The sequence below is a fragment of the Stegostoma tigrinum genome, chromosome 30 (genome assembly GCF_030684315.1).
Source record: "Stegostoma tigrinum isolate sSteTig4 chromosome 30, sSteTig4.hap1, whole genome shotgun sequence".
Lineage (NCBI taxonomy): Eukaryota > Metazoa > Chordata > Chondrichthyes > Orectolobiformes > Stegostomatidae > Stegostoma > Stegostoma tigrinum.
Window position 1 is genome coordinate 19,898 of NC_081383.1, and position 14,062 is coordinate 33,959.

Sequence of the window (14,062 nt, forward strand, 5' to 3'; positions counted from 1 at the left end):
CAACTTGTTAAAAAGTCAAGGTCTCCCAAGCTGTTAACTTTATTGAATTCAAATAGATATCTCGTAACCTCTGTCTTAAAACCTCTCTTCCAAAAAAAAGGAGAAAATACACCTCTTAAAGCCATAGTATCATCACAGTAGAGTGTTGCATGAGTACTTCAAATATATCTTCACTTTGGGAGAGGAGGATGTTGGCACAGAATTTAGGAAGGTGAACTGTGAGAATCAGATTAATGCAGGGAATGAGGAGGTTATGGTGAGATTAAAAGTGGACAAATCCCCATGTCCAGATAAGTTATATCCCAGGCTCCTGTGGGAGAAAAGGGAGGAAATTACCAGGGCTGTGACCAAATTTTTCATTCCTCTCTGGGCATGGTAGATGACAGAGAGCTGGAGGACAGCTAATATGGTTTCACTCCTTGAGAAATGTGTTAAGAGATAAACCAGAGAATTCCAAACCAGTGAGTCTGACGTCAGTGGGAAGAAAACTTTGAGAAGATGTTTCATTTTTTTCAATTCTTCAATTAATTTTCATTTAAAGAGACAAGGCTTAATGAAAGATAGCATGGCTTTGTCATAGGGAGGTCATCTGAATTTTTTTTTGAGGAGATGACCAAGTGTATAGAGGAGGGTTGTGCATTGGATGTAGTTTAAATGTACAGGGACATAGTTTATATGTATAGGGACAGGAAGAAGTGGAGGGCTTTTAGGCCACTGGCATGGGGAATGTAGGTGTATAGGACTGGATGTCCAGAGTGAAAATGGGGTGTTGGGGACCAGGGAATTGGAAGTTCTGGTGCAGGTGGAGAGCGTGGGTGGTGTCACGGACGTAGGTAAGGAGTTCCTGGACCAAGGGGGAGAAAATGGAATCCAAATAGGTGGAGGTGAGTTCAGTAGGGCAGGAGCAGGCAGAGACAATGGGTTGACCAGGGCAGGCAGGTTTGAGAGTTTTGGGAAAGAGATAGAAGCGGGCGGTGCGGGTTTGGGGAACGATGAGGTTAGAGGCCGTGGTTGGGAGGTCACCTGAGGTGATGAGGTTGTGGATGGTTTGGGAGATAATGGTTTGGTGCTCAGGAATGGGTCATTCATGTCCTGCAGGCCCGACCAGTCCCCCCCACTGAAACACTCATCCGCTTATCTGAACTCGTCCTCACCCTCAACAACTTCTCCTTTAATTCCTCCCACTTCCTACAGACAAAGGGGGTGGCCATGGGTACCCGCATGGGCCCAAGCTGTCCCTGCCACTTTGTAGGGTACGTGGAACAATCCCTCTTCCAAAGCTACGCTGGCCCTATCCCCCATCTTTTTCTCCGGTATATTGATGACTGTTTCAGCGCCGCCTCGTGTTCTCACGAGGAGCTTGAACAGCTCAACCACTTCACTAACACCTCCCAACCCAACCTTAAGTTTACCTGGACCATCTTTGACACCTCTCTCTCCTTCCTGGACCTCTCTGTCTCCATCCCTGGCATCCGCCTGGAAATCGATAACCATTCTAAGCCTACCGATTCCCACAACTACCTAGAATATTCCACCTCTCACCACCTTCCTGTACAAATGCCATCCGGTATTCCCAATTACTTCACCTCCGCCGCATCTGCTACCGAGATGAGGCATTCCACTCCTGAACATCCCAGATGTCCTCTTTTTTCAAAAACCGCAACTTCCCCTTCACAGTGATCAAAAATGCTCTCGACCGTGTCTCCCACATTTCCTGCAATTCATCCCTCACACCCCCTATCCTCAATAATAACCAAAACAGAATCCCCCTCATCCTCACGTACCACCCCACCAACCTCCAAATCCAACGCATCATCCTCCAACATTTCCGCCATCTGCAATCCAACCTTACCACCAAAGACATTTTTCCCACCCCACCCTTACGTGCTTTCCAGAGGGACCACTCTCTCCATGACTCCCCTGTCTGCTCCACACTCCTCTCCAGCCCCAGCACACCCGGCACTTATCCCTGCAACCGAAGCAAGTGCTGCACCTGCCCCTATACCTCACCCCGATTCCAGGCCCTAGGAAAACTTTTCACATCAAACACATGTTCACCTGCACATCTGTCAATGTGGTCTGCTGTATCGGCTGTTCCCGTTGTGGCCTCCTCTACATCGGGGAAACCAAACGGCGGCTTGGGGACCGTTTTGCAGAACACCTACCCTCTGTTCGCAACAAACAACTACACCGCCCAGTCACAAACCATTTCAGTTCTTCACCCACCACCCCCCTCCCCCCGCAACTCCTTGGACGACATGTCCTTCCTGGGCCCCGTGCATTTCCACAATGATGTCACCTGTAGGTTGCAAGAACAGCATCTCATATTTCGCTTGGGAGCCCTGCAGCCCAATGGTATCAACGTGGACTTCACAAACTTCAAAATCTCCCCTCCCCCGACCACATGCCAAAACCAGCCCAGCTCGCCTCCGCCTCCCTAACCATTCCTCCCGCCTCAAGCCCCACCCCCATCCCCTACCCACTAACCTCATCCCCCCCTCCCCCGACTGACCTATCCCCCACTAACTCCCCACCTACATTCACCTTCACTAGCTCTAACCCTGCCTCTTTGACCTGTCTGTCTCCTCTCAACCTTTTATCAATCTTCTATCCGCCTGCCCCCCCCTCACTATTTATTTCAGAATTTCCTTGCCCTCCCCTATTTCTGAAGAAGGGTACCGACTCGAAACGTCAAGCTTTCCTGCTCCTCTGATGCTGCTTGGCCCGCTGAGTTCATCCAGCTTCACACCGTGTTATCATTAGAGTAAGCTGACTAGTGTGAATTTAAACCGAGGGTTAAACGCCTTTGGCAAGATAGAGAAGGCTTCAGCTGATGCAGGATTTGAACCCATGCTATTGACATTACTTTGCATTTTAAACCAGCTGTCTAGCCAACTAAGTATTGATAAATCATCAGGAGTGGACCAAACATCCAAGGATACTGAGGTAAATTGAAATGAAAATTGCCAAGGCATGGCAATAATTTTGCAATCCTTGAATACAGGGACGGTGCAAGGACTGAGTAATTGCAAATGTTACATCCTTATTGGAAAAAAAATGTTGGTATAAAACCAACAACGACAGGCCAGTCAGTAACCTCGGTGGTGAAAAAGCTTTTAGAAATGATAATTCAGGAAACAGTTAATGAACTTCTTGGACAAATGTAGATTAATTAAGGGAAACTACACAGATTTAAGTGCAAATTGTGTTTAATTTGATTTAGGTTACTTGAGGGAGCAGAGGAGTTCATATAGATAATTTTGTTGATGAGATGTACATGTTTGATCAAGTGCTAAAATGCTGCACAAAGGCTTACCAGCAAAATTTCATCTCAGAATAAAGTGATGTCACTCAGCCAACTTGGTATCCAGCTGAGAAGGAGGAATGGTGAATGGTTTTATTTCAGACAGGAGGAGGACATTCAGCTGGATTCCACAGGGATTGATATGAGGACCACATTTCCGTTTACAAAGTGAGTAGATCTGATCTGCAATTTATGGTCTGATATGAACGAAGCCAATTCAATCGTGGCTTTCAAAAGAACACTAAAGGACAAGTGCTTGAGGCGAAAAATGTGGAGGGCTACAGGGAAAGACCTAGCATGTGTGATTATTTCGAGTTAGCACAGACGTGGTGGGCTGAATAGCTACCTGTGTTCTATACTCGTTCTATGATTGTTTTATATGTGATCACAGTTTTGGATTTCCCAAAATTGGAAACCTTTTCTCTGCACCTATCATTTAAAACTTCTGCATAAATTAAACAATTTCTACCAGGGTCCTCCCTAGATAAATTGAGATGTGGGTGTCTCTAACAAAACCAGTATTTTTATTCCCCATCCATAGTTTGCCTTGAGAAGGTGGCAAAACGGTGGCTCTGTGGTTAGCACTGCTGCTTCTCAGCGCCATAGACCCGCATTCAATTCCAGCTTCAGGCAACTGTCTGTGTGGAGCTTGCATATTCTCCCTGTGTCAGTTTGTGGGTGCTCCCGTTTCCTCCCACAGTCCAAAGATGGACAGGTTAGGTGCAAAAACAAAGTTGCTGGAAAAACTCAGCTGGTCTGGCAGCATCAGTGAAGGAGAAAACAGATTCGCTTTTCGGGTCCAGTGACCCTTCCTCAGAACATGTAGGGTAGGTGGACTGGCCGTGCTAAATTGCCCGTAGTGTCTAGGGATGTGTAGATTAGGTGAGTTAGGCGTGGGAAATCAGGGGTAGGGGAATCGGTCTGAGTGGGACACTCTTCCGCGGGGCGGTGTGGACCTTTTGGGCCAAATGGCCTGTTTCCACACTGTAGTGATTCTATGATTAGAAGATGAGGGTGAGCTGCTTTCTTAGTCTGGTTGGTGTATATAGTGAAGAATCTCCAAGCTTGTTATGGAGGGAGTTCCCATTTTTGCCTTGGCAGTGAAGAATAGCATTTTTTTTCTCCAAGGCTGCTACCCTTGTTGTTTTAGACAACAGAAGTTGGAGATTTTGACGGTGCTGTCAAATAAGCCTTACCGATTTTCTGCAGTGCATCTTTAAGATAGTGTACATTGCAGCCACCAAACAATGATGGAGAAGGGAGAGAATGTTTAAGATGAGGGATGGGTTACCTATCAAGTGAGGCTGCTTTATCCTGGATACCTTCTACCTTCATATGTATTGAGTGTTGTTGAAACTGAAATTATACAGACAATAGAGGAAATGTGTCATTTGGAAGATTAGGTGGTGAGTTAATCACTACTGAACTCCCAACATCTGACCTGTTCTTCTAGCCATATGTGGCTAGTCCAGTCATGTTTATGGTGAACAATAACTCCTAGGATGTTGAACCTAGATGCTGTTAATTGTCAAGGGACTTCCTTTGCCTACCATTTGTGTGTGTGATTGTGGCTTTATGTTATAAATCCAAGCGTGACTAGGAACCTTAATAGGAAATAATATCATGATGCTGATGGGGGAAACAATCTGCGGGTAATCAAGCCTCACTATTCCACAAGGCATGCCACACTTGTTGAAATAACTAATTGAGTCACTAAGAAAGTTAATTTGCTAGCTTAAAATCACTATCTACGATAAAAGCAACTCACCAGGTTTTCATCAATAAACAAAACTTATTAAAAAAAAACTATTCTTTAACAAGGGGCAAAACATTATCTACTTGTACGTAAATTATATCCTCTTGAAATCCAAAGAGGTACATATACATTCACAAATAGGATAAACAAGACTGACAGTTCTGCAGAGATATAATCAGTGTAAAACGGGCAAGAAGGAACAAATTCTGTGGAACAACAGTCAAAACCAGAACTGTGGAATTATGTGATTTTCTATGTCTTCTGGCGAACATATTTTTTGAAAACTACAGAAGGTACTCAATGTGGTACTTGGTCAGTTGTTTGAGTCGGAAGTTTTTGAGTGTTAGATTCCAGTTGTTCTGCGCGCGCACGCGTGCGTGTGTGTGGAGACAAGGTTGTGGGTCAAGTGGAGATTTGGCTTGCAGGCTCATTGGAGATTTGAGTGCAGTTGCTGTCTCTCAGATCTGTGAAAAACTGCAACTTAAGAACCAAAATTGTTGCTGGCCAGTTTTTCACCCGAAAGGTTGAGGTGCCTGCTTTGTCTCAAAAGTATCAAATCTAGTTTCACCAAAAAATATGGGTCCTTGTGTAACCATTAAGTGAACAACACAGTTTAGCTTTGGATCATGCACCTTCTTGACAATATAGAACAGTACAGCACGGTACAGGCTCTTTGGCCCAGGATGTTGTGCTGAACTTTTACCCTAATCCTAAGGTCTGTCTAACCACCACCCCTACCTTATGCGATCATCCATATACCTATCTAATAGCCACTTAAATGCCCATAATGACGCCGACTCCACTACCGTCTCCGGCATTCCATGCCCCTACTACTCTCTGAGTAAAGAACCTACCTCTGACATCTCCCCCATATCTACCTCCATTCACTTTAAAACTATGCCCCCTCGTAATAGCTACCTCGACCCAAGGAAAAAGTCTCTGGCTGTCCACTCATATATACCTCTGATCATTTCTTACACCTTTATCAAGTCACCTCTCATCCTTTGTCGTTCTAAAGAGAAAAGCCCTAGCTCTCTCAACCTTTCCTTGTAAGACCTTCCCTCCATTCCAAGCAACATCCTGGTAAATCTCCTCTGCACCTTTTACAACGCTTCCACATCATTCCTGTAATGAGGCGACCAGAACTGGACACAATACTCCAGATGTGGCCGAACCAGGCTTTTGTATAGCTGGAGCATAACTTCACGGCTCTTGAACTCATTAATGAAAGCTAACACACCATATGCCTTCTTAACAACTCTATCCACCTGGGTGGCAGCTTTCCGGGAACTGTGGACATGAGCCCCCAGATCCCTCTGCTCCTCCGCACTGCCAGGAATCTTTCTGTTAACCCTGTATTCTGCTTTTAATTTGTCCTACCAAAATGAATCACCTCACGTTTTTCAGGGCTAAACTCCGTCTACCACTTCTCAGCCCAGCTCTGCATCCAATCAATGTCCCTTTGTAACCTAGAATCACTCTCCACACCGTCCACAACGCGAATCACCTTCGTGTTATCTGCGAATTTACTAATCCACCCTTCCACTCCTTTATCCAAATCACTTACAAAAATCACAAATAGAAGAAGACCCAGAACAGATCGTTGTGGCGCACCATGTTGAATATTTTCCGTCCACTACCACTCTGTGTCTTCTAAGGGTCAGCCAATTCTGAATCCAATCTACCACATTTCCCCCTATCCCATGCCACCTCATCTTCTGCATGAGCTTACCATGGGGAACCTTATCAAATGCCTTACTTAAATTCATGTCTACCACATCCACTGCTCTACCTTCATCCACGTGTTTGGTCACCTCTTCAAAGAATTCAGTAAGCTTTGTGAGTCATGATCTACCCCTCACAAATCCATGCTGACTATCACAAATCAAACTATGCCTATCCAAGTGATCATAGATCCTATCTCTCAGTGCCCTTTCCAATAACTTGCCCACCGCTGACAAAGACTAACTGGCCTGTAATTTCCGGGGTTATCCCTATTCCATTTTTTGAACAAAGGAATGACGTTTGACTCTCTCCAATCTTCGGCATTATACCCGTGGACAGTGAGGACGAAAGATCATTGCCAAAGGCCCTTCAATCGAGTCTCTCACTTCCTATAGAATCCTAGGATAAATCCCATCAGACCCAGGGGGCTTGTCTAACTTCAAGTTCCTCAAAATTCCTAGTACATCTTCCTTACTAACGTCCACTTACTAACATCGTCTAGCTTACCAGCCTGTTTCACACTGTCCACTTCTACAATTGGGCCCGTCTCAGTTGTGAATACCGAAGAAAAGTATTCATGAAGGACCTTTACGATCCTTGATCGGCCCTACCCTTTCTCTGGTCATTCTCTTATTCTTCACGAACGTGTAAAAAGCCTTGGAGTTTTCCTTGATCCTACCTGCCAAGGTTTTCTCATGCGCCCTTATAGCCCTCCTAAGCTCTTTCTTCAGCTTCTGCCTGGATAACTTATATCCATCTAGAGCCTTTTCCGTTCCTTGTTTCCTAAGCCTTATATAAGCATCCTTCTTCCTCTTAACCAGTCGTTTGACCTGTCTTGAGAACCAAGGCTCCCACACTCAACTGCTTCTTCCCTGCCTGCTAGGGACAAACATATCGAGCACACGCAGTATGCATTCCTTAAACAATCTCCACATTTCAGTAGTGCACTTCCCTGATAGCATCTGTTCCAGTTTTGTGTTAACCAGTTGTTGCCGAACATAATTGTAATTACCCTTCCCCCAATTATAAATCTTACCCTGCTGTATGTACCTATTCTTTTCCATGACTATTGTAAAAGTAACAGAGTTATGATCGCTACCGCCAAAATGCTCTCCTACTAACTGGTCTAACACTTGGCCCAGTTCATTGCCAAGCACCAAATCTAAAGTGGCGTCTCCTCGTGTTGGTCTATCTATGTACTGTCTCAGGAAGCCTTCCTGAACGTACTGGACAAAATCCACTCCATCTAAACTATTACAACTAAAATGTTTCCAATCAATATTTGGAAAGTTGAAGTCACCCATGACTACAACCCTGTAACATTACCACCTTTCAAGTATCTGCCTCCCAATCTACTTCTCCACTTCTCTGCAACTATTAGGGGGTCTGTAAAAAAACCCTTAATAAAGTGACTGCTCCCTTCTTCTTCCTGACCTCAAACCATACAGACTCTGTAGACACAAGTGAACAGACTGAGGACATGCCATAGCCCATAAACAGATAGGCGTTTTAGAAGAGCAAATATGTAGGCAAATTGTTGAGAACTTCTAAACGATAGAACACTGATGAAAGAAGATTTCAATTATTCTAATATTAACTGGGATAAAATTAGTGTAATAGTTACAGGGGAAATAGAGTTCATAAAGTATATCCCTTACAACTATTTAAGCCAGTCCATTACAAGTGCAAGTGAAGGTTACATCTGGATCAAGTTAGTATATAGAAGCTGGATTGGGTATCTCAGAGTATTGGTGGCAGTAATCATAACCTGTTTAGATTTGGCACTGTTATGCAAAAGAGCAAAAGTATCCCAAGAATAAAAATGGTGCATCAGAGAGAGACTGATTTTACTAAGAATAAAATTTATCTTAAGTGAAATGATCACTGCTGCCAGAAGCTACATTTGTGTTAGAGTATAGTCCTGACTAGTGATGCCACTCCCCCGCCTATTTTTCTACCCTCCGTATTTCTCCTAAAGCATCTAAATTCCGGAGCTTCCAACAACCATTCCTCTCCCTGAGTTACCCAAGTTTCTGTAGTGGCCACAACATCATAGTTCCATGAGACTTCATGGGTTTGGAGTCAACGTTGAGACTCCCAGGGTAACTCCTTCCTTACTGTCTACTGTTCTGCCACCACTGCTGACTCTGTCCTGCCAGTGGTGTTGGACACATACAGGGATGGTGATGCTAGCATCTGGGACATTGTCTGTAATCTATATTTCCATGAGTATGACTATGTCAGACTGTAGCTTGACTAGTCTGTCTACAGCTCTTCCAGCTTTGGCACTAGGCCCCATGTATAAGTAAAGAGGACTAACAGATCCACCGGGCTGTCCAGCTATTGTCTTTTCCACCACCTAAGATGATGCCAACTAGTCTGTCTGGTTTCATTTCTTTGTTGACACTTTATAGTGATTGATACAATTGCTAGGGCATTTCAGAGAGCAGTTGAGAGTCAACCAAATTGCTGTGGGTCTACAATCACAAATAGGCCTGACCAGCAAGGATGATTATTTTCCTGAATGACAGATGGGTTTTTCCAACAGTCAACAATGGTTTCATAGTAATCAGTGGATTCTTAATTCCAGAATTTTTGGAATTCAAATTTCACCATTCTGTTGCAGGATTTGAACCCTGTACCGCAGAATATTAGCTGAATTTCTGGATTATTAGTCTAGCAATAATACCACCATGCCATCACCCCTCTTTTACAACAAAACATGTAGGATTAGTACACCCAAAACAAAAAAAGGTACTAACTATATTGTACCATACAAGAACTATTTTAATTGCTGTTATTACAAAAATCAACTCAAGATTCAATCTTTACGCTCACAACAACAAATTTGCGGATATTTAAACTTCATTAAAGTATCACACTGTACCCACTTTAGGTTTCTTTGATTAGTTTGCATGCCCATAAGTTTTTTTTTTTGGCGGAACCTGCTGCATTCACTTGATGTCATTTTGTTTAGTTAATGTCTTTTCCTGGGATCCTTAAATAGACTGCTAATACGGCTCACTTATTCCTTACCACTCCTTAATTTCTTATTCAACAGCCTTGTAGGACACCATAAAAACTACTGTTTATGGAGCTTTTAGCTCATTAGCTTCTAAGTCACTTGCTAATTCTTTTATTCTGCCCTGACTCTGTTGGAGAATGCCAAATGCCACTGTGGCTCTTACATGACTTTCTCTCTGAACTACCTGCTTCTCTACTTGCACACTGCCTTTCTAAATGAACTTGTTTCTGTCTGTGACATGGGACATCTTCTTTCTAGGCAACAGTTCATTTGTTTCTCTCTGCTACATTTTTTTTCCCAATGTACCCTAGTCTTCACTGCAAGATTGACTGTAAGTCTGTTCACCCTCATTAAAAATGTCAGCATCAACAAAAGGCTGGCACCCAAACCACACTCAAAACAAATTTAAAATGAAACTAAAATCCATGTCTTTCCCTTCTTAATCTACACAATATGAAAATGAAACTTGAAGCCATATATGATTCTCTCACTTTAGAACTCAAGTTTTCAAATAATAACATCTCAGAGGAGGATGTAGACAATCTCCCAGAAAAAATAGGCAAGTTAGGGACTTGTGAAAATGAGGGAAAAAATTAGGATTAATAAAGGGGCAGTACTTGAAAAATTAACTGGATTGAAGGTTGATAAATCCCCTGGAGCAGCTGAGCCACATTAAAGAGTATTGAAGGAATTGGCTTCGGAGAAATTTGGTGTACTGATAATTATCTTTCAAATTCCCATAGATTTTGCAAAGTTTTCTACACAATGGAAAATAGCCAATGTAACTTCAGTGTCTCAGAAGGGAATGAAAAAGAAACTGGAGAACTAAAGACCTGTTAATTTGACATCAGACACTAACATTTACAATGGGTATAATAACTGGACACTGAAATCAATGAAGGATTGGGCAGGGTCAATGTGAATTTATGGACTGAAATAGTATTTGACAAATATATTGAAATTTATTTTACAACAAAAACAAATCGCGGGAAAAGCTGAGCGGGTGTGGCAGCATCTGTGAAGAGAAATCAAAGTTAACGTTTTGAGTCTGGTGACCCGTCCTCAGCTTTCAAATTTACAGCATCCACAGCACTTCCAGTTGTAATTCTGGAGATTTTTCTTTAAATTTGGCTTGTAGCAAAGATAAATACACAGAAATTGTGTATTTAGGTTTTCAGAAGGCTTTTCACAAGGTTCCACACGAGGTTGACCAATAATATAGGAAAACTCTTGTGCTCTGGGTAATATACTTGTATGGATTGAGAATTAGTCAACAGACAGAAATGAATAGGGTATTCCCAAGGTGGCAGGCTGGGGTACCATCAGGAACAGGGCTAGGGCCATAGATATCAGTAATCTGCATAAATGATCAGGGAGCAACTGTAAAATATCCAAATTCGTGACTTTGAAAACAAATGGGATCGTGAATTGTGAGGAGGCTTCAGGTAGATCAGAATTAGAGTTGTGTGGAACAGAACAGCTCCAACATAATATAAATAAATATACACAGACGGGGGCGGGGCTGTTGCCTAAAAGGCTGCGTGAGCACGTATACACGCAATGTGCGCGATGACGTAGGGTGAAGGAGGCGCTGCAGGAAAATGGCGGCGTCGAACAACCCGCGGAAATTCAGCGAAAAGATCGCGCTCCACACCCAGAAACAGGCCGAGGAGACGGCCGCTTTCGAGGAGGTGATGAAGGACCTGAGTATTACCCGGGCGGCAAGGGTGAGTCAGCGCCTTCCGTTGGGCCGAACCGGGCCGGCTGTAGCTGTGGGCTCGGGATGCAGCAGGGATTTGAGGTTAGGCTCTGAGCAGCCCAGGCTTCAGCCTCCGAACTGTGTTTACAGGCGGCCAAAGGTCCATGGTTTCGAAGGTGTTGAGCTGCAGTAGAAAAGCCTGGGCCCTGTCCTGAGAGCTGTAGGGGCAATGAGTCCAGCTGCCCTCCAGCCATAGCGCATCCCCTTCATTTCCCTCTTCTGCGGCTGGGCTTTCAGCCGACCGGGCCTTGGGACTCCGCTCTGGAATTCCCTGTATAAACCTCTTCACCTTCTCAATACTCCTTTAAGCGACTCCTTACACCAGCATCGATGTCTCTTACGTGGATCCTGTCACATCGTATTTGATAACACTCCTGTGAAGCGCTATGTTCTTAGTTTGGAGGGTGCTTCTAAGAATGTGTTAGTGATCCCGTTTTCAGCGCTGTTTCATTCAGGGGTTCCGAATGTGTTCACTGAGTCTGCATCGTGATTCACTCTAGCGGAAGGGAATCACTCTGCTGATAGTCATGCTGTGTTTCTTAAATTCCACAATTTTACATTCTAAACTCTTCGAACGTTTAGATATAAAGTATTTGTAATGTAACGTATTTGGATTTCTTGACATGGTCATCGGTTTAATAATATTGAGTGAAACAGGTTGCTTTGTCTCCAGATGGAGGGATACAGCAAGATGTGTAAATAGATTCTCGGATCTGCTGGTTGGTAGAGTTTGTTGACAGTGAAAGAGATTGTACTGTTTTCCTGAAAACCTGCCACCCAGTGAGATAACAGATTTTGTTTGTGTCAGGCATTAGTTTGATTTTTGGCTTTGCGTTTTCAGAAATTCAACATTTCTGAACGTAATATTGTCTGCGTGTGATTGGCTGTTTGTAATTCAGCAGCAATCAAAATAATGTTAATATAATTGATTGTGTGTGTGTGTAGTGTATCCAGTATGATTGCGGGTAGTTAATTTATCAGTCCTAATGATGAACAATGATAGATGTAGAGAACTAAACAGATAGAGTGGGTCTTATTCATTCTGTCAAAGGACACTGACAAACCAGATTTTAGGATAAGTGCCGGAAGAATGTCAGGGCCAGGTGGCGGAGGCCATTCAACATTTCAAACTTTTCTTTCTAATCAGATCGATCACAATTGATCTAAACTCAACACCATTAATCAATCAGTATATTTTTAATCAACTACATTAGCCATTAACTCCCTGATATTTGAAATATCTGTAGAAATCTAAACTCCACAACAATCAGGATTAGGGAATTCTAGATGTTCGCTACCCACAGTGAAAAGAAATTCCTTTGAAATTTAACTTTAGCTGTGTAAATTCTTACTTTGTTGCAATGTCCACTAGTTCAAGATTGCACCACTGGTAGAAACATCTTCTCAACATCTATGCTGTCAAGCCCCTCAAAATCTACCCCACCCACCTGCCTATTTTCTGCATATAAACTGACGTTTTCCCAGCCACCATCGATTCTGAGGAACGGTCACCAGACCCAAAATGTTAACTGTTTTTTACTGCTGAGCTTTTCTAGCAACTTTGTTTTTGTCCCTCAGAATCTTGTATGTTTCAATAAGATCATCCCTCATTCTTCTAAGCTGCAATAAATAAAGGCCTAACCCGTTTTGCTGTTCCTGGATAAATTATCCCCTTCAATCTAGGAACCAGCCTATTGAATCTGTCTTGAATGCCAGTATATTCTTTCTTAAATAGAGCCCAAAGCTGTACGCAGTTCTCCAGTTGTAGCCTTACTAATACCCTGTACATACAACATAGGGCATTACAGCACAGTACAGGCCCTTCGGCCCTCAATGTCATGCCGACCTGTCATTCCGATCTCAAGCCCATCTAACCTACACTATTCCATGTACGTCCATATGCTTGTCCAATGATGACTTAAATTTACCTAAAGTTGGCGAATCTACTACCGTTGCAGGCAAAGCGTTCCATTCCCTTACTACTCTCTGAGTAAAGAAACTACCTCTGACATCTGTCCTATATCTTTCACCCCTCAGTTTAAAGCTATGTCCCCTCGTGCTCGCCACCACCATCCTAGGAAAAAGGCTTTCCCTATCCACCCTATCTAACCCTCTGATTATTTTATATGTTTCAATTAAGTCACCTCTCAACCTTCTTCTATCTAATGAAAACTGCCTCAAGTCCCATGATCTTAAATCTAAACAAGGACAATTATGAAGAATACTGGCTCTGGTGGATTAGAAAGCTTCTGTAAAGGTTTAATGGTGAATATACGATGGCTTGTATTTAAAGAATTTATGCTTGGTTTTCAAAAATAGAGTGCATTCTTTTAAGCGAAAATACCCAGAAAAGCAAGCGAACCAAGGTTAACAAAGGAAGTTAAATGAAACATTAAGTCAAGGGATAACATTAATAAAGTTTCCAAAGAATGTTGGAAGCCTGAGGATTGGGCAAACTTTAGATTTGAGCAAAGGAGAACCAAGAAATCAATA

The 14,062-nt window shown here is 43.1% G+C and overlaps 1 protein-coding gene across 3 annotated transcripts in view; it reads left to right on the plus strand.

Annotated features, from left to right (window-relative positions):
• Window positions 1-11,389: 11,389 nt before the first annotated feature.
• Window positions 11,390-14,062, plus strand: part of LOC125465957 (CREB-regulated transcription coactivator 1-like) — a 214,868-nt gene continuing 212,195 nt past the window's right edge. For all 3 annotated transcript variants that reach the window (XM_059638462.1, XM_048559990.2, XM_048559991.2), the window contains exon 1: window positions 11,390-11,537. In XM_059638462.1, the coding sequence (XP_059494445.1) occupies window positions 11,412-11,537 (126 nt within the window). In that variant the 5' untranslated portion in view covers window positions 11,390-11,411. The remainder of the gene's footprint in view (window positions 11,538-14,062) is intronic.